The following is a 25,819-nucleotide window of genomic DNA, read 5'->3' as shown; positions in this document are numbered from 1 at the left end:
TGAAAATCAAGGTGGGCAATTATTATTATTTCTATTAAACAAGAAACATCCACATCTATCCCATATTTTCCCAGCAGAGAAAGGCTACACCCTGGCTGTTCTGATACCCCACGCAGCACCGCGTAGCTGGTAAGGTGCTTGTCCCACGTGGGCTGCTTCCTGGCGTGGCGCTCCAGGCTCAGCACCACAGAGGAGCCAGGGGATGGTGGGGCACAGCAATCTGCATTACCCTGGCACCTGAGGGTTGAAACACTCCTGAGAGAAACCCTCAGGATACAAAGGTTGATTCCTAGTGACATCACACACACACACACACACACCTCGCCCTCTCTCCCCTTCCACCTTCACCTCCACAAAATTTGTTTTCAGGGCCACACTAAAGAAAGCATCCACAAAACACAGAGCCAAGCAGCTTTTACAAAAGTCACCTGTATTCCAGCCAAAATATCTTGAAAAAGACACCCCTTCTGAAGGGCGAGGAGGCAGCCTACGTCGGACACAATACGTGTAAAATATGTACTGGAATTACATCAGGAGTCCCAGGTACAAAACACAGCATGGAACGGCATTCGGACAGCTCCTGTATACATCACAGTGTTGGTGGCACACAATGTACTGATGTTGCAAAAACACAAACCAAATCGTTTTACCACACTTGTCACACATACATAATGCATGCGTGTGCAGGAGCCATCCATGCGTATTTTACACAAGATTAAAATACACCCATGGTCAAGTGAGCCGAGGCAGACGGGGGATCAGGCATGGGCACGGAGCGGCCCCCAGCTGGACCTGTGGACGACTGCACGGAGCAGAGGCGAGGCGTGAATGGCGAGGCAGCAGCTCGCCTGGTCGTGAAGCACTAGCGGGTGTGTGCAATGCAGGCCCCTCCGTTCCACGCGGTGCTGCTGGCAACACCAGTCTTCGGCGCTTTGCTTTGTTGATGCTCACAGGGCTTGGGTTCATTACAAGAAAGAGACAAACTTTGGTATTTTTTTTTTACAGAGACCTTCCTGAAGTGTTATTTATACATGCGTGTCATTTATACGTGTGTGTGTGTGTGTGTACACACAAGTCTACTTATTAATATAGGAAAATCTGAGAACTATACAAAAACCCGCCCTAATTCTTCCCAAACCCCTGATTGCTAAAGAGAAATTTTCTCTTCCAACTTGATAAAAAAAAAAAAAACTTTAAATTTCGTAATCTAAGGGGGAAAGAGAAACTCCTCTTGAGGTCCTGTCTGTATCTGATGACCCCTCTCTCTCTCCAGGGGCCTGAGTCAGGATGTGAGCTGGCTTCTACGCTGGTTCTGTGGAACCGTCTGCTGTAAAGAGAAGGTTTTCTTCTCCAGAAGGTTGCCTGCGTGGTGGATGCTGGCTCCACGGTCTGCAGGGACTTCTGGGAGTGGGGGAAGAACCGGCCTGCATGGTGTTCCCTGAAATCAAGGGTTTTGTGTATGCTCATTGCTAAGCCACTCTCTGCTGCATGGACGAACACCCCACTTCTGGGGCGCAGGCCTCTTGTGAGGTCACACAGCTGTGCTGGCCGGGCCCTAGGGTCCACGGCAGAGCCTGATGGACGGATCAGACATCAAGTAAAGCCACATAATGGGGTCAGCTGCCCAAAGGCCTCAGATGACTGCAGGTCAGTCATGTGCTCGGCAGGCACAGCCCCGAGCAGCCACACAGCCTGGCTGCACGGCCAGGGCGGAAAGGCCTCTGAACAAGTGAGCGTCGTGCTTCCACAGTGCCCCAGGGCAAACCACCGGGCAATGTGCGCGTCCTCTCCCACCGCAGATGGGCCATGCTGAGTGACAGCAACAGCATCGGCTCTGCCTGCCAGGTGGAGAGCTCCCCATACCGACTGGACCACAGAGGGACGGCAACATTCCAATCTCCATCTCCCCATGTTCTATAGACAGCGGACATGGAGCGTGGGGAAGACTGCATCAGGAACACAAACGGGTCTGGCTTCCCGACTCCAAGCAAGGTGTCATGGGGGCGGGGAGGGGGGGCAAGCTTACCATGGAGCAATTATTGGATTACTAAATCAGACAGAGCAAATAGAGGCATGCTGGACAGGAAAACTCCGGGCAGGCAGGTGCTGATCGGATTGTCCCTGGCTGGCCCCGGGACCGCTGGTCACTTCCTGGGTCAAACCATGTGCTGATGAAACACACAGGTGCAAGTGAAGGCACAAGGACGTTTGGGACTACAGACATGCATGATTGGGTCAGAGACGCCCCTGAGAGGGGAGGACATCCTGTCCCCCTAGGAATGGGGGGTCTGAGCGGTAGCCCTAAGAGTGCAATCTTTCCAAAGGCCCTGGCTCCCACCTAGAGGACACGGCTCCCCTGAAGACCCAGCTACACTCGGCAGGAAAGACAGGGCATCGTCAAGGCTGTCCCGTGGACCACCGGGGACTGAGCCACAGGCCTGCCCCCTTTGATTGGCATTTCTGAGGGCAGTGGCCACTGCTGCAGCCGCACAGGGCAGCCCACGACTCACGGAGCTGTCACCCCTCTTCCAGAAAAGCCATTCTACCATCACAACATCTCAAACGACAGAGACTCTCGGCCCGGGCATCATCCGGAAAGACGGGCTCCGGCATGATCACACAGAGCCGCAATCCCGGGAGCTCCGGAGCATCCGGCTGACACCAGCTGAACTGTCTACGGCTTCATCTGCACAGACAAAGCCGATGCACATGGGGCAGAGGGCTGTGCTGTTGCTTCTGCTCATCGGTGCCTGCAATGGGTAAGCCACTTCGATGGAGAAATTGTGTTCTTGTTTGCTTCTCTGCAGGATGCGTCGCACGTTTTAAGAAATTCCACCCTGATAAATGTACAGCCTCTGCCTTCTGCTCCTTCAAAGCACGCGTGGCTTTGAAAGTGACTTCTTGGAAGAACGCACGTTCCCTGCTTTCGTCAAGGTCAGTGGATGCAGGGGCGTGTGTCTTCTTCGTGACTGGTGCATTTTGCTGCCACACATCACACCGCCCTACGGTCACCAGCGGTAGAATCTTCACGTGGAAGCATACAGGACGCGCGAGTTTGTTGCTTGATTTGTTTTTTCCAGCAAGGGCAAAATGGTTATTAGAACGTGACTCGAGCTGTGTAAGACACACACGTTTTCAAAGTAAAGAGTGGGCAAATCCAGCAGCTGCTCCTTAGCCCAGGCCTGCCGTGGAGGCTGACGGCGCGAGAAGTCAGCGGAGAAAGCACTCCGACTCTATGCAGAATGGGGTCCTGGAAAAACATTTGGTTTGAAGACATAGAAAGGGGCGCGCTGCTGCCTGGGTGAGAAGGGCTGACCCCCGCTAGAGCAGACAGCACGGGGCCATCTGGGGGCAACGGTCCCTTAGACACATCCGCACCGTCCAAGAAATGCAACCATACAGGAGCCGCACTCGGACAGTACACAGTTTACAGCTTTCGAAAAGTTATCACAGCAAGCTTCCAGAGGGCCACACAGGGCGCATAAGGCTTTCCAAATCTCCTGGAAGTGGCCACGCCAGCAAAGTCGCTTCACCGTAACTGCTCAAAACGCACATTTCAAGAAAGGCCTAGGATGGTTTATATGCACCTTATTGATTTTTTCACTACTCAGTTGGAAAGAAAAAGAAACGCCTTCTAAAAAGGATTTTACTAAATGCCATTAGTAATAAAAAAACAGTTGTCATAAACAGAGTGTTTCTCCCAGGCCACACCGGAATAATCAGATTCTGCCTGAAGAGAGGGGAAATCCTCGCGAGACTTCTCTCAACAACACGGCGCCATCTTGAAGCCAAGGAGGAGACGGACAAGGTTTCCTATGAGCAGGTCTCAGGCCCCACCAGACGCTCCCAGGCCATCGCCCAGTTTGCTTCCCACAGCCCCCGTCCTGCCAAGTCTGCAGAGACCGACGGTGGGGGACCTGCCAGCCCGATGCCTGCCTCGTCTTCCCCACGCCCAGCTCCTGACACCGGTCCCTGAAATCATGGCGCCCGGCTTGACCCTGTGAAGCTCAATGGGGCACATAAGGCAAGAAAGATGTTTAGTGAGAGAGGGGCAGCAGGGCAGGGCGGGGAGAGCCACGCTTCCCGGAGGCGGGGTCTGGTCCAGCACTGCGTCTTCCTCTAGGTGGGTAACGGGTCATCGTCACCTTTACTGCACTTGCACTTGCAGCAAAGTACAAACGGGGTGGCCAGGAGCAGGAAAGGCGAGGCCACCAAGAGCAGGAGGCCGAATCCAGCAAAAATGCCCACAACCTGGAAGAAGGACACAAGGGGGCAGAGGTAAGAGGCAGGCCCGTAGGTTCCACAGCTGGAGCTGCAGTTCCACAGTCAGCCACCCAGCCGTTATCCACCCATCCGTCCATCCGTCTGTCCAGCTATCCATCTATCCAGCACCCACCTATCCATTACCCATCCACCCATCTGTCCATCTCTCCAGTCATCCATTGAGCCATCACCCACATGTCCATCCATTTACCTGTCTAGCTGTCCATCATCCACTCATCCACCCATCCATGAATCCATACATCCATCCACCCACCCATCTATTCATCTGCACAGCCATCCATCTATCCCTACCCATCATTCACACATCTGTGCGTCCAACCATCCATCCAAGGATCCAACATCCCTCCATTCATCTCCCCAGCCATCCAGCTGTCCACTCATCTATCATCGACACATCTATCCAACAGCTATCCATTCATGTGTCTGGCCAGCCACCTATCCATCATCCACCCAACCATCTATGGTTATCCATACATCTAACCATCCATCCACCCATAATCTACATCCATCCAACCATCCATCCATTCACCTGACCACCCTCTTATCCAGCATCCCCACACCCACTCATTCATCCAGTCATCCAACCACCCATCCATCAAACAAGCACAATTCACCTATCCCAATCAACAAGCCACCCTCCATGGACCCATCCGCCCACTAGCTTCCCACCCATCCAGATGTTCTGCCCTTCACTCTTGTCCACTCCCTCCCCTCTCTCCCTTTTCTTCCTTCTCCCCTTCCATCTAAGCACCCAAACACCCATCCATCAATTAACCAACAAGATTCCCATGAGACAGACACTCCATGATGTGCTGCAAACACTAACGTGCATGAGATCTTGGCCTTCAAAGAGCATCCTGTCCAGTGGAAAGAGACCAACAGCCAATCAACTGATAAGAAACATTTTACAGAAACTACCCCCGGGGGCCTGGTGCAAAGGGATCCCCATGTGACAAACAGGTACAGTCGCTCAGGGTAAGGGGGCTTCCGTGGGAGATGGCTGGAGGGGATAGGACACACGAAGGCACGGGGTAAGGTTTTCCAGGTGACGGTACAGTAGACACAGGTGGGGGACATCAGAGGATGGCCTGACACTTGTCACTCCAGGAGCTTAAAGCTCAAAACCGTAGGTATTGTGATTTTTTGTTTGAAAACACATTTACCCCTACGTATGGGTAAACGCTGAAAGAAAAAAGTCTCAAAGGTAGACATGTTGTCATTTAAATGTCACCTTGTGGCTGACCGAAACCACGTGGTTTGCTTTTGTCCATTAAGGGTATCAGGCCCAGAACAGCACAGAACCAAAATCAGAAGATGGAGTTAGACCGCCACCTAGTGTTCACAGTGATGAGCGCATGAATGCGCTTGGCACGTGGTTCTGTCTTCACTTCTGTTTTCTGGCTATAAAATAAAGGCGCTAAAAGCTCCAAGAGCCACTCTTCACTCTCAAGCATGCTGGCATGCTAACGCATCCCAGATGTGTGAAACCAGGGGCTCCTTGACTTGGACTTCTCCTGAAATGCCCCCCACCTGCTCGGCGCCCGTATGCCCATGTGTGCGTTTCTAATTATGACTGCCTTCTAAGATGGCATTTACCAATTGCACCTGCTGGATAACTCATTCGTCTGAAGGGCAGAGCCACATGGTCTGATTCCAGAACAGGCTTTTGTGAAATCACATGCAGACTGGTATCCGAGCACACAGAAGACAAGCTTGCCCATCGCAGGACACCTGAGAATCCCCGTTACCCAGACACAGCTGTGCACCTCCAGGGAGCCAGAGAGTCTGCGGTTAGAAACAGCCAAATCCTCTACCCTCCTCTTAACTTTTCATTGTTTGTCCTCTTATTTTGCACGCTATGTGATACGCTGGGTTACCCAGCCCATTGCCAAGTAGCGTGGGCAGATATTGCCAGCAGCACATCACAGCCGATGAGATGAGAAACAAATATCACAATAAAGCACTGGCTTGGCAACACGCTATGCAGCCAGGCCCTGATGACGCACGTAGGCACCAGAGAGCCAGGAAATGGCTTCAGGCTCCAGGGAGACTTGCTGTCCGTCACAGTGGATTGTATTCTGGGAAACGCTGAGATCGGAAAGAATGGGAGAGTGTTGTGGCACGGCGGGTGAAGCTGCCACCTGTGACATCGGCGTCCCACATCCCACATGGGCACAGGTTCATGCCCAGATGTTCCACTTTCCCAGCTCCCTGCTAATGATTGGAGCAAAGCAGCGGAAGATGGCCCAAGTGCGCCCATCTGGGAGACCCCTCAGATAAAACTCCTGGCTCCTGGCTTTGGCCTGGCCCTGCACTGGCCATTGCGGCCAACTGGGGAGTGAACCAGCACATGAAAGGTCTCTGTCTGCTTCTCCCTCCATCTCCATAACTCTGATTTTCAAATAAACAAACAAATATTAAAAAAAAAGCCCACTCCTTCCCCCCAACCTGTGTTTGTCACGCTGTACTCTACGTAAGAGCAGAACCTGTTCTGTGAACATTGTAAGGCCCCAACACAGCTCAATGCCCCCCGCTTTAAAATATTTATTTTTAGTTATTTGAAATGCAGAGTTACCGAGGAAGGGAGAGATCCACGGGTTCACTCCCCCACTGGCTACAATAGCCAGGACTGGACCAGGAGCCTGGAGCTCCATCTGGGTCTCTTACGTAGGTGACAGGGGCCCGAGTACCTGAGCAGTCTTCTGGTGCTTTCCCAGGTACACCAGCAGGGAGCTGGATCGGAAGTGGAACAGCCAGGCCTGGAACCACCAGCACCTGTCTCGTGAGCATGTGGCATGTGTTCAGTTTACGGCATGAAGCCGTGAACAGAACACCACACTCAAGGGCTTGGGAAAACCCAGTCCACAGCAAAGCTGCAGGCAGGTGAAGGGAATGTCTAAGCCACAGAAGGCTGGCAGTCACACATGGCTCAAGGAATAATCTGGTCCAATTTTCTCATCCCACAGGCACACAGCCAAGGGCCAGAGAAGCTGTCCAAGGGTCCCAATGTTTGCCTAGGACACACAGAGCTGGCATCCTAGTGTCAATGCCAAGATCTTGTGCACATTTCAGCGAGTTCTGTGAATAACACCCTTCGTCACTGCACACAGCTTCCAAGACACGGGCACGTATGCAGTCCCCAGGCAGCCCTGCCCCTGCACTCAGCGGGGGAGGGCACTCACTGCGCGTGTGACCGCGGGTCAGTGGTAGCCAGCTGGCTCTGCTAATGGCCACCCTTTGGCTGAGAATGGGCTCTTCCCTCTGTCACAGGGGGAGCTGGGGACAGAAGGAAGAGGCCATGCGGGCGGCAGCACCCCATCAGGTGCATCCCCAGCAGGTGGACTGCCTCGAGTGCAGAGACAGCAGCCCCCCTGGGTCTCCCGCGGGGGCCGGGTGCTGGGACAAGGCAGGGAGATACCTCACAGCCATCATGTAGGCAGCCAAGGTGGGAGGGGCAGAGGAGCCCAGGGCTGCACGGAACGAAGCTCACACCCAGGAGCTCGGGGCTGAGGATTCAGACGGCCGCTCACAGCCAGCATCACGCACGCCTGCGCGTCACCCCACCGTCCTTACTGCTGTCTGTCAGAGCAGGAGACCTTGGGACCACTGGGGACTAAATACACGTACAAACCCTGGGGCCGGCGCTGTGGCCCAGCAAGCCAAGCTGCTTCCTGCAACACACAACACCAGCATCCCATACGGGCGTCCGTTCAAGTCCTGGCTGCTCTGCTTCCCATCCAGCTCCCTGCTGATGCACCTGGGAAAGCAGCAGAAGATGGCCCAGGTGTTTGGGCCCCAGCACCCTTGTGGGAGAGCAGGAAGAAGCTCCTGGCTCCTGGCTTCGGTCTGACGCAGCCCTGGCTGTTGCACTCATCTAGGGAGTGAACCCGCATATTGAAGATTTCCCTCTCTCTCTCATCATTCTCGCTCTGTAACTCTTTCAAATGAATAAATAAATATTTTTTAAAAAGTGTACAAAACCTTCACACAACGGAGACACAGCTTCCTGTTCACAGCATGAGGTCTGACTAGAAAGCTACATCTGACACAGGTGCCAGGCCAAACGGACTGAGCGTGTGACGCTTTTACTCCTATGAAAACAGTGACAGCAACCTGCCATCGCCCTGACCTTCGTTCTAATCTCTCAGAGCAACGTTACTGAGCGTCAGATCTCCAGGCAGGAAGAGGTAGGGAGCAGGGACCCTGCTGTGGGACTAACACCATGGGTTTAGAATCACAGCACACAGACTGGAGGGTGCATTTTCTTTTCATTTGAGGAGCAGAGAGAGCGAGCAATCCAAAGAGAGCGAGAGGGAGCCCTGAAGCCAAAAGCCAAGAACTCAGTGCAGGTCTCCCACAGGGCCGGCAGGGGCCCAGCCCACTGAGCCATCGCCACTGCCCCCGGGGTCTCCATCTGCAGGGAGCTGGAGTCAGTGGCTGGCCCGAGCATCCAGCCAGGCACTCTGGTGCGGAATGGAGGCATCTCAGCTGCCTGGCCAGACGCCCTCCCCAGGGGTGTATGTTTGAGGACCACAGAGGTTCAGGTCAGGCAAGGCGCCGAGGGAGACAAGTCTTTTCCCCAGGAAGCTTACGAAACCCAGCTCTGGCAAGAAGTTCTCAGCGATGGTGCCCCTGCCCCGTGTGGGGGCATTGGATCAACACAGCGGATCAAGGCTTGGATGTCAGGCAACAGAGGAGAGTAGGAAACACACGCAGGGAGCACGTGTGGGTGTGCACAGGCAGGCTACAGTGTTGCCCTGTGGCTGCCTGGAGGAGGCGGGCTGGGGCATGGTCTTAGCAACAGACAGCTGATGGTCGGGATCCAGTGCAAGGAGCAGGTAGAGTGGGTGGGGGAGGAGGAGGGGACGGGGGGCCACCTGAGCAGGCAGGTCCCTTCTGAGGGGCCGCCCGACAGGTTACTCCTGCTGTGTAGACACGGAGACGAGGCGAAGGCCAGATGCAGGAGACCGGAGTGTTCAACTCTGCTGCTCTAAGACCTTCTGCTGCTCCCCAGTGCCGTGCAGCCTGCAGCCTCAGGTCTGCACCCTGACTCCCCATCCTCTCGTTTCCTGTCAGCTGCACCCCCAGAGGCCCCCCCACAGCCCACCAGGGTCTCCTCCTGAGCCTACACTCCTGATTCCCTTCCCCAGCCCCCAGATCCTGGTTTTCCGGAACCTTCCAGGTGGTTATCAACAAGGAAAGCATCTTTCTCCCACTATCTCAGCCTGCCTGGCCGTCTCCTGCAGACCCGAGCCTGGTACGTGGTTTTGCTCAGAGCCGCAGTGCACAGAGGCTGCAGGATCACTACACACACACACCTCCCCCCCTGCAAGGCAGCTGCAGGCTCTGAAGCACTGCTTTGTCCCAGGCACAGGGTCGGGGGGGTCACAAGCCCCTGCCACAAAGAACAGTTCTGGGTGTTTATCAGAGAAGAGATGGAGACTGAGAGAGCAGGGGCCGCTGGCAACGCTGACGCCAACGGGGCCACCGCATGGGGGAACTGAGGCACGGAGCTGAGCACCCCGGGAATCCCGAGGGGCAGGTGGGGTGAGGACCTGGCAGCGGAGGGGCAGGGAGCTCACAGGGGTCTCAGTGCCGAGGCCCTGGAGGTGCGAGAACGGGGCGACCACCCACGTGCAGGCCCAAATCCCCAGGGCTTCAGCCGTTAGCACCACCCAGGCTGGTGCAGCTCTGCCAAGGCCATAAAGAGGCCGGGAAGACGCTGACATAGGAGATACTGAGGCTGCTTTTGTGCGTCGAGAGCTCTGCCACAGACACAGAGCCAAACTGTGAGTCCCAGGGTCATTATCTGCCAAGGCCAAGTCCTGCTCCCAGCTGAGCAGCCTGCAGGAAGGGGAGGGGAGCAGCGGGCTCTTGGAAAGAGGACTTTCTGAGTGAGCAGCCTGGGGTCGGCCTCACTGCTGGAGGTAAACTGCAGGACCAGGAGGTCACCACTGTGTTGGGATGGATCAGAGCTTGGAGAGCCAAACGCAAAAGCCATACACAGCCAACAGAAGAGGGGTGTCTACACTGGGTGGGCGTGCCTCGTGCACAGCATCCCAAGGGTGTCTACACTGGGTGGGCATGCCCCGTGCACAGAATCCGGGGGGTGTCTATACTGAGAGGGGCCTGTCCTGTGTACAGCATGCCGGGGGCGTCTACATTGGGTGGGGCCTGTCCTGTGCACACCATCCCAGGGGTGTCTATGAATGGGAGGGGCCTGTCCCGTATACAGCATCCCCTGGGGGTGTCTACACTGGGTGGGTGTGCCCGTGCACAGCATCCCGGGGGTGTCTACACTGAGTGGGGCCTGGCACATGCACTACATCCTGAGGTTATCTACACTGGGTGGGGTTTGCCTCGTGCACAGCATCTCAAGGGTGTCTACACTGGCTGGGCATGCCCCGTGCACAGAATCCGGGGAGTGTCTACACTGAGAGGGGCCTGTCCTGTGCACACCATCCCAGGGGTGTCTAGAATGGGAGGGGCCTGCCCCGTATACAGCATCCCCTGGGGATGTCTACACTGGGTGGGTGTGCCCCGTGCACAGCATCCCATGGGTGTCTACACTGGGTGGGGCCTGCCATGCGCACAGCATCCCCGCAATGTCTCCATAGAGGGCGGCTCTGCCAGCGCCTGCACTTCAGCCGGTGAGCTCTGAGCGACCACGCACCACCGCCATGCGGGGCTGGGTGTCCCGAGACACGCACCGATACGCCTTGTTACCGCGCCAGAGCCAACTCACATGGGCGTGTGGGGGCAAGCACGGGAGCTGGGTGCTGAAGAGAACGACGGCTCCCTGAGGGAGGGGCATGCACGTCTCACGCACGGGTGTGAAGAGTCACTCTGGAACCGTGCCTGGTGGTGCTAGAGAAGTGTTGCAAACACAAGGAACGTGGGCGCAGAGGCCGGCCCTTGACCAGCTGTGCGGGCTGGGCCGGCCTCACAGCTTGGGTTCGCTCCGTTCCTCCCCGCCACGCTCTCCCTCACCAACAAGCTGGCCTCGGGTCTGGATAGCAAACCCTCCATTAGGGCAAAGCAGTCCGTAGCTGGACCATGACCCGGGCCAGGAAAAATGTGGATCCAAGGTCTGCTATTAACTCTCCCCCGTGTGCTAAAAGTGAGCCATATTTACCGTGGCTCGGTAAGTTCAACCTCAGAACAGCTAGAATCCCAGCAGGAGCCACGCTGGCCAGCTCTGCTTTCCTGTATGGCAGGCCTCAGGAAACCACACGCACCCGCACACGTGTAATCCCTCCTCCCACCCCGAGCAAAGCCCCCGGCCTGCCTGCCTACCTGCGTCCGATGCCAGATACACCTGCACACATGTGCCCACCCCCCACCCCCACCCCGAGCAAAGCCCCCGGCCTGCCTGCCTGCCTACCTGTGTCCGATGCCAGATACACCTGCACACATGTCCCCACCCCCCACCTCCACCCCGAGCAAAGCCCCCAGCCTGCCTGCCTACCTGCGTCCGATGCCAGATGACAGAGGCGCGGGAGTGGCCCAGCTTGTTGCGGCAGGGTCCCTTGTCGTAATGGATCAGGAGGAAGTCGTCCTGGGAGGTGCAGAGAGAGAGAGCAGCCATCAGCGAGGCGTTCCTGCTGGGCCTGGGGAAGGCTGCACCCGAGCCAGCTCACGGTGACTGGAGGCCCAGGAGGGAGCCGGCCAGGGAGACAGGCACGCCCCTGGGCACCCTGGCTCTGCGTCCGGACCAGTGGTCCCTCCCGATCTCTGGGGAGCAGCCCAGAGGGCACAGCCAGCCTGGGGCACTAGGAGGAGTCTCGGCCAGAATTCCATCTGCAGCTCCAGGGAGGGCCTCCCTGGGCACAGGGGCTACCTCTGGAGCTCACCAGGAGGAGCACATTTTGTGTGGACACACGGCAACTGTGAGGGCTTACACAGGATCTGGGTGTGCACTCACACAGGTCGGTAACCCGAAGTCCTAAGTTAACGATACACAGAGGGCGTAAACCTAACCTGAGTGCTGGGTCCAGGCGGTGGCATGCTGCGAGGCCCTGGGGTCACTGGGGTCATGCCCTGGGCAGGCGGCTCTCTCTAGGAGGCTCTGTCTGCTCCTGGCTCCCAGGGGGTGCTCCCTCTGCAACACCCCAACTTTGCCGTGCACCAGCCTCACAGAAGCTGGCCAGGGGCCACCAACCTCAGACATGAGCATCCTAGCCAGGGGCTCTAGGATCCTCTTCTCTTCCTGAAGTGAGTGTTCTCGTGCACTTCACCACAGGCATGAAAAGCCGACCACTACGGCCTGAGTGACAGCTCAGAGGCCTGTCCTGGCCCTGGCTTGGAGTCCACAGCATCCCCCAGATGGATGGCGTCCCCCACCGCTGCCACACAGGCTTCCGGCAGGTCAGACCCCAGCTCCTCTCGGTGGTCACAATGCAGCCTAGCAGCCACTGTCTTCTGGGTGCCCCAGGAAACACCTGTCAAGGCCTTGTCCAGGTGTTCTCACTCCCCAACCCCAGGACCTCCAAGCACTGCCTTAGGGCAACCCTCATTGGCCACACAGGGTCTCCTGGAGTCCGGCCGCTCATACGTGCCGACTTCTCGAATGACGTGGCCTTCCCCAATTCAGGGTTGGGTCCCAACTCCCTGCACACCCCACTGAGCAGGAGTGGAGTGGCCTTTCTAAGCGAAGCCTACAGGAGGCGCTGCCTTCCAGTCTATGCCAGTAAAGGATCAGGGAAACAGGACCAGGAGGGGCAAGGGCTGTGCGCTCGCCGCACGGAGCCTGGACACAGACCGCCTCCTTCTGCGAGGAGAGCCGATAAACTCAGGGCCCTGTGTGTCCCAGAGAGTAGGAAGTCACCTCTGAACCAGGCAGACGGGGACAGGGGTCGCTGCTCCCTGCCCCTCCCAGCACCTGTGCTACCATGAACCTTGGTGACTGTGGCTCATTTTCCTTTTGTACCGAGAAGGCACCAGCCTTGCATCCACTGATCCGAGTCAAGCTTCCGGTGTCCTGGTGCCTCCTGGCATGTCCATAAATCCTGGCTTTCAGTAGGCAGGGGCAAGAAGCCTCTGCAGGGACTGCAAGTCCAACGGCTACTGCCTGCTCATCTCCATCGGGACACCCGGTCTATGCCATGGATACAGGAGGGGCAGACACAGACAAGGGTTCTCCCAGCCCCCCACGTGCCTCCGGCTTTTCCATGTAGGATGAGCTCCTCCTAGAACTCTCCACCGCACCCCACGCCACACAGCTGCCGACGCACACAAGGCTGGAGCCCAGCTGCGGTTTGACACCTGGTTTCCCACGCTGCCGATCATGACGGCTTGTGCCATAGGCTCTTGCTCGAGCTTGCTTCCTGAGACACTGCACAAACCACATGGCCACAGGGTTGAGAAGCCATTAGGGTCTCCAGCTGTGGAAGAGGCCACAGGGTTGGCACGTGGGAGTCACCAGCAGCGCAGGTCTCAGGCAGGGTCCCCACATCCTTGGACGGCCACTTGGGAAGCACAGGGCCTTGCATTGGAGGCCCAGGTCCTCAGCTTGGCACCCACACCTGCAGGATGCTCTCTTCCCAGCGTTCGTGTCGGTGCTCAGGCCACAGGGATCTCCGTGTGCTTCTCGCTCGTGTCCACATCTTTGGGAGCTCCGGGCTCAGCACCTTCTTTCCCTGATGAGCAAATTCCCACTGAGCCTTGTGACCTCCGCTGTCCCCCATGCCCCCAGACCAGGGCCTCCTCTAGCTGTGGGTGGACTTTTCTCCCACTGTAGATGGCCCTCATCACAGGGTCTTGATAGCACATGTTACGGGGGTCTTTGCCAAGAACAAGTCAGGTCCCTTAAGGCCAAGGACTTCTGCTCCCCTCCTCCAACCCCAGCAGAGCTGGGGACGCTCAGCGCAGGGGTCACGAACAAGATGAACGCGTATGTAGGATGCACCGATCTTATCGCCTGATCAAAGTGCTCTGTGGCGCTCAACGTATAAATATCTCAGGTTTGCCATTGAAGCCCCTGGGTCTGGCTTCCCTGGCAGCTTCTGGGAATCTGGCTCCCTGTTCACGACCAGAGCATTTCCCTTGCTGTTGTTCAGAGACGTGTCATTAAAGCCTTCTCCAACCTTCATTGAAAAGAAGCACTCGCACCTGCTACAGAACAGTGCAACCTGGCACAGGCTACAGAGCAGTACAACCAGTGAGATGCTCGGAGATCAGAACAAATCGATGCCGCGATTACTGCACGCACCTGCAGATTAACGCTTCCTGCCACACTCTGGATGGACATAGCCATCCAGGTGCAAAGATGACGGCTCTAGAGTCTGAAAGAGGAGCGACTGGACCTGGATCCCGCCTGCTGACCCCCTGGACTTGCTCTCCTGAAGGCATGAGACGCGGCTGGCACTGTGATGTAGCGGGTAAAGCCGCTGCCTGCGACATCAGCATCCCATGGGAGTGCTGGTTCCAGTCCTGGCTGCTCCACTTCCCGTCCACCTCCCTGCTAATGTGCCCGGGAAAGCAGCAGAGGATGACCCAAGAGGATGGCTTGGGTCCCTGCATCCACGTGAGAGACCTGGATGAAGCTCCGGGCTCCTGGCTTCCACCTGGCACAGCCTTGGCTATTGTGGCCATTTGGGGAATGAGCCAGCAGGTGGAAAATTCCTCTCTCTGCTTCTCTAAGTATCTCTGCTTTCAAATAAATAAAAAATAAATCTTTTTTTAAGAAGCAGGCATGAAGCAGTCACTCCAACTCATAGACACACCACACTCAGTAAACAGAGCAGGCATGCAGGGCAAGTGACACAGGGCAGCACGTCACAACGATCTCAGTCTACGGCAAACTCTCCCCTGTCCCTTGAAGAAACGAAGGGGGAAGGAAGCTGCACACGGCCCTTTCGGCCGGAAGCAGTGGACGCTGGGCCAGCGCTTACTGCTGAGATCCAGGGAGGGGCCCCCCAGGTGCCCACCACAGGGAGTAGGGACACGACGAGCCGGAAGCGCTGGGATAGTCTCTAACTGCTGGAGCCTGCGTGTGCAGGAACGTGCACCTCGGTGCAGCACCCTGAGAGCAGCGAAAAGCTACGGACGCCCCCTCCGCTATGAGGACGACCTGGGGGCCTCGGGCCACGTGTGTTTCCACCCTCGCGCTCCATCACTGTCAGTGCCCCTGTCATCACCCCAAGGCGGATCCTCTTCCAGGTCTCCATGGCAACAGTCGTTTCCCAGCAGCGCTGCATCTGTACAGGCAGCCCCCGGCTGACAGCTGTGATGGAGGGCCAGCGTGGAGCGGCTCCTGTGGCGCAGGCGAGGCAGGAGTGGGGGTGACAGCAGGGGGTGCACAGCTTTCAGAGCAGGGGAGGACGGCGGTGCTCCCCCCGCCAGCCTGAGACGGTGTCCTGGCAGCTGCGGAGGGCGCTGAGAAACCTCAGTCCGCTGGAACTCCACCTTCCTGTCTGCAGACTTCCAACGCTGGTCCCCGGAAGTCCTCGGGTGGGCCTGACGACACGTCGGCAAGCTGGCCATCCGCGTCCCTCCTCCTTAGGCAGAGTCATGGCCGCTGGCTGGCAGGCCCGACTGTTGCATCAGGTTCGAAAGGGACAGGACACAGTAAGATGCGATCCATCAGCAAATGCATTACCAACGCGAGACTCTGAAGGAGAACAGGTGCTGACAAGCGGCGGCGATCGTGTGAGGCCAGGCCGCTCCAGGACAGTCTGGGCCTCTGTGTGTGTTGGGGGGGGGCACCCCGGCAAGCCCGGCTCCTGCAGGCGCAGGCAGCTCTGCAGGCCGGGCAACGCTCTGAGCACAGGAGCCTCAGCACACAGCTCGCCCGGGCTCTCCAGCGAGCGGACGTCTTCCTCCCTGACACCCAGCAGAGCTGACCCTTCAGGCCCTGCAGACCATGTGGGTGTAGACACTGGAAACTGCCCCATGCCTGGCGAGCTCGGCCATCTGTGGCCTCAGTCCCCCTGTGCCACTGCCCTAACAGACCCGCACGTGGTCTCGGTGTCTGTCTGACACCGGCATCCCATACAGGTGCTGGTTCATATCCTAGCTGCTCCACTTCTGAACCAGCTCCCTGCTAATGTGCCTGACAAGCAGAAAATGGCCCAGGTGCTTGGGTCTCTGCACCTGCATGGGAGACCAGGAAGAAGCTCCTGGCTCCTGGCTCCTGGCTTCGGATCAGCCCAGCTCCAGCCATTGCAGCCACTTGGTTCTGGAGTGAACCAGTGAACGGAAGACCTCTCTCTCTGTCTCTTCCTCTCTCTGTCTGTAACTCTGCCTCCCAAATAAATAAATTAAAAAAATCTTAAAAAAAAAAAAAACAAAGAAATAGCTGTTGTTTAAGCCACACAGTCTACGCTAGTCTCTTATTGTGGCCTGAGCTGACCAAGACAGTGGCCCCTTAGATAAAACCTGAGATCCTCCACAGCCCTTCAACACCCAGGCTGAATCTCAGGCCGGCACCGGGCCCCCCAGCCTCAGAATCCCTATCCCTGCCCGAGCTGCTGCCTCCTGATACCACTGCACACAGTGAACAAGCGCTTTCACAGAGGCACCGGGTAACGGGGCGACTTCTCTGTCCAGCTCTTTAGACCGTGACTGCCCTGCTGTTGTCCTTGCAAACCTGAGCCTGAGAGCCCGGCACAGCGAGCGAAGCCGGGGCGGGGTACTCACGTCCAGGGACTCCAGGCAGTACCAGCAGAAGGCATGCTTGCAGTTCTTGCACATCATCTGCGCGCAGCCCTCGTCGCGTTCGATGTAGACTTTGCACTTGGGGCAGCGCTTGATGGAGGCGTCGTCGTCTCCCAGTTTGAACGCGGCGCTGCGGGAGACACATCGTGAGGCTCGCGCACAGGGGCCCTGCCTCGCTGGGCAGCGTCGGCACACTGCAAGCATTTGCTCAGCTGGAGGGACCGCGGTCTCCGATAGTAAATGAAATAAAAGCAAGGCATGGAAACTCCAGAAAAGACAATCTAAACATCGGGAACCAGCCAGTTCTAGGGGAAAAACAGAGCGATGGCAGCATCCATCTGAATGCATACATGTACAGACAAAGCCCAAGAAATTGTGGCAAAGAGCTTATAGTCGGGGTGTCTGAGTAAGGCTCTTACGACCAACACCATGTCCTTATTCCTGTATTTGCGTGCTTTCCAAAGGGCTGATAACAAATTTAATGCACTTTCCTAGTATCAGAAAAAAACAGGGGGCCAGCACTGTGGTGTGGTGGGTTAAGCCACCGCCTGCAGTGCCGGAATCCCATGTGGATACTGGTTCAAGTCCCGGCTGCTCCACATCCAATCCAGCTCTCTGCTATGGCCTGGGAAAGCAGTGGAAGATGGCCCAAGTCCTTGGACCCCTGCAGCTATGTAGGAGACTGGGAAGAAGCTCCTGGCTCCTGGCTTTGGATCGGCACAGCTCAGGACGTTGCGTTCAACTGGGGAGTGAAGACCTCCCCTCCCCCCGTAACTCTTTCAAATAAATAAATAAATCTTAAAAAAAAGCAAAAAACAGATGCTACACACACACACACACACACACCCCAGCACACCCTGGTTGCTTAGACAGACCTAACTGGCTTGCTGGATCAAGTTGCCTTCCTGAGAAGTCTGGCAGGGTCTGTAGTGGTTGGTAGCACAAAGGTCTTTCATGTATGCCTGGGCAAGCGCTTGCTCTGCTACACACGAGCTGTGTGACAATGTCTGAGCTTCACAGTGTGAGCTGGGAGGAGACGAGGCATCAGAGCACAGGCAGCACCCCGCACGTGCACAGCGTCCAGCGAAAAGCAGCGACGGCCCAGATACTGAGGCCTCATGAGGGAGGCTCGCCCCCTCCTGCTGCTCGCGACGTCAGTGACAGCACCCGCCAGGATACTGGTGCGCTGTAGAGCAGTGATCCCCGTCGTGGGAGGCTGCTCTTGCTCTACCGTTTGAACTGACTACAAACCATCTAATGGCACCAGGAGAAAAACCACTCCCCTTTGAGGGGCGTGGTCTTTGAAGAACTTAACACACGCATGAGTGGCCATTCACCGAAGCTGAGAAACACTGGTATTGTGACTGCATTCCCGCGGAAATACCTCCCCCAAGCATCAGGGGACACAAGGACTGAACACCCTTTAGGGTGCGGCAGCTCAGGATGAGCAGTGGGACGTTTCTTACGGGCAAGGTGAGTCTACTTTGTGAGTGGAGAGGGTGACAGTGAAGAAATTCTGGAAGGAAGCCATGAGCCCTGCAGGCAGGAGCGCTCTGGAGACTAACGAATCCTGGCTGTGCTACTGATGAACCACCAGTCTGAGTCTCCTCCTTTGCAAAATGTGCTAGCGACATTGCTCCCGCAGGGCTGCCGTGAGGATTAAGGAGTGCATGCAAGTTACGCACACAGGCAAAGAAACCAGCACGCTGACAACCACTCAACAAGCGGTAGCTGGTAGCCATACTATTCCTGAATGATCCTAAAACCACGGCTCTAAGCCTACTCCGGTTCAGAAGACCAGGCAGGCTGCACACCTCGGAGTGTCCAATGAGCAGGTGCTGCAATCCACACAAGAGCCAACATGCAGCAAGTGCCTCCAACAGGACCCCACAGCGTAACTGCGGCCTCCTCCTAAGACCAGATCTGGTTTTGCAAAGACCAGGAGTCATGAGGTACCAAATCCCATGACCGAGGAGGGTTATGAAGTTCGGTAAAGACTGTGGTGGCGTGACTTTGAAGTAATGAGACTGACACTCTCAAGTGACTCGCAAGCTAAGCCTCACATAAATGACAGAGCAGGGAGGCAGCCACTGGAGTGTGCAGAGGAGGTTAAAATCTGTAGGTTCCTGTGCGTGGTTTCATGCGGCAACATGTGCATGGTGGTGACAACCAAGGGTTCTCAAGCATGCCCTGGTGTCTGGGTTATATGCAATACTGTCACTGATGAAGTCGAATTTACTGGGGGAGACAGAGTTTGTGAATCCATCCTACCTGCCCCCAGCATCTCCAGGCGGCACACAGGGTGCCGGTCAGAAGCATGGGGAAGGGGAGGGGCCACCTTAAGGAAACCCCACACAGGAAGAGTGAATGAGCATCTGCTGGTCATGGACTCATGCTCGGCCTCTGCTCCTGGGAGCCAGGAGCGGGCGTCGAGGGCTGAGAGCTTTGCATCCCCAGATGCTTCCAGAGAGGTGGCCGCTGCACTGCTGGCTATGAGTGCAAGGGCCCGAGCTCGGTGTGGCTGGACCTGCTCCTCTCCTGGAGGAGCGTTTTTATGTGAAATCTTCTGACTTGTAAATTTCTACAAAATGAGAGTCGTGAATTTTGATTTCACTCGTCCCTGTGGAAAATCACAGGAGAAGACAAATCGAGCCACCAGACCCCAAGGACTCCGCCTCTTTCCCTGGAACAGGGGTTCACACTAGCAGCAAAGCTGGCGCCACTGCATCTGAGCAGGACAATGCTCACTCGTCCTCACTCCTCGATGGAGCCGGACACAACGCCGGCAATGCACGCACTCATGCCAAGGGGGTTCTCTTGGAAGCACAGGGCTCTGCTGCTGTGCCAGGGCGCATGTCACAGTCTGCCTTCTACTCACCGCCTCCCCACCATGGAAACCAAGCCCTGCCAATTATTTTAATCTCATCAAACCAAGGAGCAGGGTTCTTCTTGCAAAAACCCCTAAGTCTGGGTGACACGATGCCTGCCATTGTTGGAGAGAGGGGGACCGAGATCCAACACAGGCAGGTGCCGAGGGCGGCTCAGCCTGATGGGAGAACCAGCCCTGTCGACAGGGGCACCAAGACGCAGTGTGTGCACACACAGAGGGTGCCGGCAGCAGCCCTGCCCTGGGAACCGGGAGCTTGACAAAGGGGACGCGGGCCCTGTCCTGCAGGGTGGTGAGCAGTCTCCAGGGCAGAGAGAGGTGCTCCAGGTACAGGAACAAATGTGTGAACAAGGGGTGGGTGGCAGGGATGCTGAGAGCCCTGTGGCTGGAACAAGGTGCCCAGGGCAACCGGGCTGGGCAGCTGGATGGGAGGATGGAGGAAAGCAGGGAGCAGCTGGCCACACTTCCGGGTGCGGGGCAGCCAGGCAGTGCCTGGCTCAGGAGCGGCCTCAATGCCTGTGGAGTTGGACCTTGTGACATTGCAGGCATTTCAGGACAGGAAGACCCAGATACTAGCGATTTTGTGTGGGTCCATCCATGAAATTTCCAAGTGCACAGAACGACGCTGCAGTGTCCACTGGGCAAGCAGCCCGGCCATCTGGCTACCCAGAGAAGAGAGCAGAAACACAAGTGTTCCCACATCCTCCACAAACAGGAAAACGCAGCCCGGGGCCCAAGTGGCTGCGAGCCTGTTGTGGGGGAGCCTTCTGGGGTTGACTGCTGACCCCCCACTCTCATTCCTGTGCTTACACCTCCATTTTGGATCATCCTCAACACAGTGGGGTCTCGGAAAAACCTCAGGTATCTGTGAACTTAAAATCCACACGGCAGGGCCCTGTGCATGCATGTGTGCTTCCAGCAATGCACTGTGCACACGTGTGTGCATCCAGCAATGCACTGTGTACACGTGTGTGCTTCCAGCAATGCACTGTGTACACGTGTGTGCTTCCAGAAATGTACTGTGTACACATGTGTGCTTCCAGCAATGCACTGTGCACATGTGTGTTCTTCCAGGAGGCCAGGCAGAGTGTGGTTCTGAAGCATCTGTCTGTCCGTGGGGCTTCACACAACACCTGGTGCAAAGTCAGTTCTCAAAGATACATACAGGGGCCAGCACTGTGGCATAGTGGGTAAAGCTGCCGCCTGCATTGCCGGCATCCCATATGGGTGCTGGTTTGAGTCCTGGCTGCTCCACTTCCAAACCAGCTCTCTGCTGTGGCCTGGGAAAGCAGTAGAAGATGGCCCAAGTCCTTGGGCCCCTGCACCCACGTGGGAGACCTGGAAGAAGCTCCTGGCTCCTGGCTTTGGATTGGTGCAGCTACAGCTGTTGTGGCTATATGGGGAGTGAACCAGCAGATGGAAGACCTCCCCCCACCCCTCTCTGCCTCTGCCTCTCTGTAATTCTACCTTTTAAATAAATGAATAAATCTTTGAAAAATGCATGCATACACCCACAGATAAAACAAGAAGGTTGACGTGTGAGGAAGAGGAAGACGTGTGAGGGCTGACCCAGCAGCAGCCGTATCCCCACCCTGGTAGCACCTTCAGGAAGGCCCTCTCCTGCTTCTCTCAGCCCAGGCCTCCAGGCCACACCCTCTGCAGCAGCTCGTGCGCCAACGTACCTGCTCTCCCCAGGAAGGAAGGTGATGGGCCTGGTCTCTGGGCAGCCTTGGCCAGGGTGCCAGCGGGCTTTGCAGGCCGAGCAGAACTCCATGTCACAGGCCTTGCACTGCACGAGCTGGGGCGTCTGCAGCCCCAGGTCCTGGAGCTGGCACACGGCCTGGCAGGTGGACGCTGGGCACCATGTCCGACAGGGATCGAAGAGCACCTCTGGCATGGGGAGGAAAAATGCACATCAAAGCCAGGAGCTACAGGGTCTCGGGGTTCAGCACAGGGGACCCTCTGGTGCCTTCCCCAACATGCCACCATTGAGACAGTGCATGACTGGCCAGCACAGCTCTCTGCCCGCTGTGTCCTTCTACCTCCCCTCCCAGCACTCCCAAACCCCTCCCCACTCCCACAGGGCAGCAGCAGGTCTCCAGACAGCTGCATCGTCTTCAGAGAAGCTGTCTGCATCCAGCATGCTCGTGGTCCCTGGGAGACCCTGGGTGCCCTGCAGGCTCAACGCTCTGCCCCCAGGCCCCACACCTGCAGCCAGGACCCGGCCCCAGGCAGACTGCACCGCCAGTACTGGGAAAGCAGGACAGGGACGGAAGATGGCTGAACTGTCCCAAGCCAACTGCGGCGAGGAAGTGCCCTCAGCAGTGTGTTTCCCTCTGAAACAGAGTCCCCACTAAGAGGAATTAAGACGCTTGTTTTTATAAACAGGATGCACTTGCAAGCCTGGTCCCTAGCATCCTTGCCCAAACATTGCAGTAACTGAAATAACTGGGCCTGAGCGCCCTTTGTCTGGTCCAGGCTGACGCTGAATTCTCAATGAGGGAGGAGCCACCCAGAACACGGGTGCCCTGCAGGAAGCATGGCGGCCTAAAGTGGTGGGTTGGGGGGCTGCTCCCCAAGGTGTTGCAGTGGGCCGCTGGCTCCAAGCTGCTCAGCAGGGCCCTTCCTGGGATGGAAGGGACACCGCTGGGTTTGCTGGGAACCTGGAAGGCAGCGAAAGCCTCAGCCTGTGACTGGCAGCCAGGCAGGTGGGCTTGCCTGTACCAAGGGCAGGGTGGAAGCTCACTGGGGATCCCCACTGGGCATGCAGGAGGTGGCCCCAAACCACCCCTGAACACCTGGACACACAACGGCGTCACTAGCTCCCTGGCTGAGGTGTCCAGGGACTTACAGCAAGTGTGCAAAAAACAGAACAAAAGATGGGGCGAACGCTCTACAAACTTTCTGATGCCCGTCATAAACGTGCCCACCCTGGTGCCTCTACCCTGGTCCCCAAGTGCAAGGGGCAGGCAGAAGTCTGACACACTCGCGTGGCCTACCCCAGGAGTGCTGTTGAACTGTGCTGGCCCTGGCTTCTGTGCACCCGGCTCCGCTTTGCTGGGAAGGGAATGCCAAGTGGAGCCTGGTGACAGCAGCTGCCCCCAGAGGCCACCCTGGCCAGCTCCTGGTGCACCCCCCTACTTCTCGCTCTCTTTTCTTTTTATTTGGTAAATTAATCAAGGCTCGCAGCCCTCCAGTGGGCCGGTCTGGCTGAAGATTACAAAGACCAGGATGGAGTGCAGGAGCTGAAGGGCTCAGCACCTGTGCCCGCTTGAAGTGGCTTCCGTTGCAACAGAACATCTGCAGGGTGCTCCCCACACTCAGAGGATGACTCTTAGCTCTTCTCTAATTAGCGGACTGCGTCAAAGCCTGCTTTTCTAAGAATGTTCCTGGCTGTCACACGGCATGAGGTGGCTTTGGAAGAAGCTGGCTGCTGCCTGCAGGGCACACATGAGGACAGCTGTCCCAGCTAGCTGGAGTAGAGATGACTCAGCCAGAGGAGATGGGGATAAGGGGGCGGGGGAGCAAGGTGTGGGGACTTGTGGGGACTGCTCCCATGAGTACGTGGCAGCTCGCACAGTAGCCTACCCAGGGACGGGGGCTGCAGTGTGTGTGTGGGCTCTGCAGCACCTCAGCCCACACAGCCCTGAGCCTCCACTGAGTGTGCCATACCCAGCCAGGCCCCCAGAAAAGATCCCATCGGGCTTTGTGGAAGGCAGACGGTCAAGGTCCTCAACGGCCCATGGCACGGGAAGAGACACCCCCGGCCGGCCTCGGCTCTGTCCACCGTGACGGGGTGGTGAGAGCAGAGCCGGACCACAGCATTGGCCTTCGACCCTTCCAGCCTCCCCCGCACTCCCCGCCCGCTCGTCGAGGGCTCCCAGGAGCCCTGACACTGGGAGGAGCAGACGGCCAAGGCTGGGCCCTGTCTCCCAGGCCCCTCCAGGCCTGAGCTCTGTCTGTGCTCCGGGCTAACACTGCAGCTGTTGACTGCTCCCTCCTCACCAAAGGCCCTATTAGCTCTTGGGCTGGGGCCACGGGGAGATCTGGGAACGGTTTCCAAGGTAACAACCTCCACTTAATGACTCCCATCCTCAGGGAGGCACGACAGCGGCGCCGCCTGTCCCCACGTGGAGGGAGTCCCTGCCTGCCTGGGCTCCTGGCTTACACCTCTGACTCATAGTCTCATCCATCATCCCCTGCTGAACCGAGGAGTGAGAGAGCCCAGAGCTGGCGACACCAGACAGCTTCTCTCTCCATCATGTCTCCCTGCTACACAGACCACGCAAGACCCGGCAGCACGCAGCACAGCCACCACATGCTATCCACTGGGATGCACGGAGCAACTGTCGTGTATCCATCCCACCAGGAGAATCCAGTCTCTACTCCAACTTTCCGAAGACCATTCACATCACTCCCTCCCTCTAGTCAGCAAAGTCCAAGCTGCTTTCAGAGGCCAGTTTTCTACCAATGGTTGCATCCATTGCATCCACTGGGCACCTGTGCTCCTGGCTCTGAGTGTGCGGCCGGGCGTGGCTGCCGTCCTGGTGCCCGGCGGGGACGGGGTGTGACCCAGCTGTGAGTGTGCCCGTCAGGAGTCCTGGGTTGCAGGCCGCCTGCGTACTGCCAGATAACCCGGGCACACGACTTAATCTCTCTGACTCGACTTTCTCCTAACAAACAAGCCATGACTTGGTGCCCACTTCCCTCTGACCAGGCACTCTCGTGGCACGGGACAAAGAACTGAGTAAGTCACGGTGTGTCAGTGGTTGCCCAGGCTTCCAGGCGGGCAACATGGAACAGACACTCGCAGCCTGGCGCGGCTGGAGCTCAGAGGCGTGGACACGGCGGAGTGGGCACCCAGCCAGAGTGGAAGCCAGTCCCCGCCCTCAGGCGTGGGCGTCACCTTTGCTGGCACCCTGCCTGCCAGGGGCCCTGGCTGGATCCGAGACAAAGTGGGGCAGGTAGCGTAGACTTTTGTCAGGAGATCACCGACGCGGCATCCCTCTGTGTGTCCTCCCCTGACTGCAAGTCAGGAGTATTTTAAGGTGGTAGAAATATGCTTTCTGATCCCATCCCCAAGGCTGTCCAAGGACCTGCTCTACCCACAGCAGTATTTTAGCTCCACCGTTCTCACATTTCACACAGACAGGTCTTTTGTGGTATTCAGTCTGAATCATTCTTTTTTAAAAAAAAACATAACATTAGGAAAATATTTCAGAGGGTTATTTGTCTGAGAGGTATTTTTTTAACCTAAGTTGAGTTGGCTTCACTTTTGGGCAAAGGAAGAAAAAGAGAAACTTTTTGCCTGAGCCCAAGCATGAAGAAAGAGCAAGAGTTAGAATTCCTGGTAGGGAGATGTGTGCCCGCTGCATTCTAGACTGAACTCAATGCCACGGAAAGGTCACCTTCTTGTGGCCCCAGCGACTGCTTGTTTCTGTCAAGGTCCTCTCTGTGAAATGCTTTCAGAAGAGCTGAAACCCTCAGGAGTCCAGATGAACTCCAGCCACCAACTGCACCATGCACCGTGCACCGTGCACCTCGTGGCTGCGCTCAGGCTACAATTGCCCCAAAGGAGATGACTCAGGCCAGTTAAGTAAACACACTTCAAAGCCAGCCCAAATCCTGTTTCCCTGAGTTTTTTTTTTTTTCCAGTTTGGACACATTCTTTCTTTCCTCTAAAAAGCTTCTTGGGGCCGGTATTAAGTCAGCACTTGTAACACCGGCATCCCGTGTCAGAGCACAGGCTGGAAGCCCCACTGCTCTGCTTCCGATCCAGCTCCCTGCTAATGCTCCCAGGAGGACAGCAGAAAGTGGCCCGAATGCTTGGGCCCTGCCACCCATGCGGGAGACGGGATGAAGTCCCTGGCTTCTGGCTCTGAGCTGGTCCAGCCCTGGCCGTTACAGCCACTTGGAGAATGAACCAGTGGATATGAGTTCTCCATCTCTAACACTCTCTCTCTAACCCCACCCCCAGTCTCTGCTGCTTTG

At 56.9% G+C, this 25,819-nt stretch overlaps 1 protein-coding gene across 3 annotated transcripts in view; it reads right to left on the bottom strand.

The window, feature by feature from the left end:
* Positions 1 to 418: 418 nt before the first annotated feature.
* RNF144A (ring finger protein 144A) overlaps positions 419 to 25,819 on the bottom strand; it is a 109,150-nt gene continuing 83,749 nt past the window's right edge. For all 3 annotated transcript variants that reach the window (XM_062208916.1, XM_062208917.1, XM_062208918.1), the window contains 4 exons: positions 21,511 to 21,718; positions 16,924 to 17,071; positions 11,753 to 11,842; positions 419 to 4,251 (listed from right to left, as the gene is read on the bottom strand). In XM_062208916.1, coding sequence (XP_062064900.1) covers positions 4,120 to 4,251; positions 11,753 to 11,842; positions 16,924 to 17,071; positions 21,511 to 21,718 — 578 coding nt within the window. In that variant the 3' untranslated portion in view covers positions 419 to 4,119. The remainder of the gene's footprint in view (positions 4,252 to 11,752; positions 11,843 to 16,923; positions 17,072 to 21,510; positions 21,719 to 25,819) is intronic.

Source organism: Lepus europaeus, chromosome 13 (assembly GCF_033115175.1).
Source record: "Lepus europaeus isolate LE1 chromosome 13, mLepTim1.pri, whole genome shotgun sequence".
NCBI classification, from domain to species: Eukaryota; Metazoa; Chordata; class Mammalia; order Lagomorpha; family Leporidae; genus Lepus; species Lepus europaeus.
The sequence above is the reverse complement of the archived record's forward strand: the minus strand, read 5'-3'. Positions and strand labels throughout refer to the sequence as shown.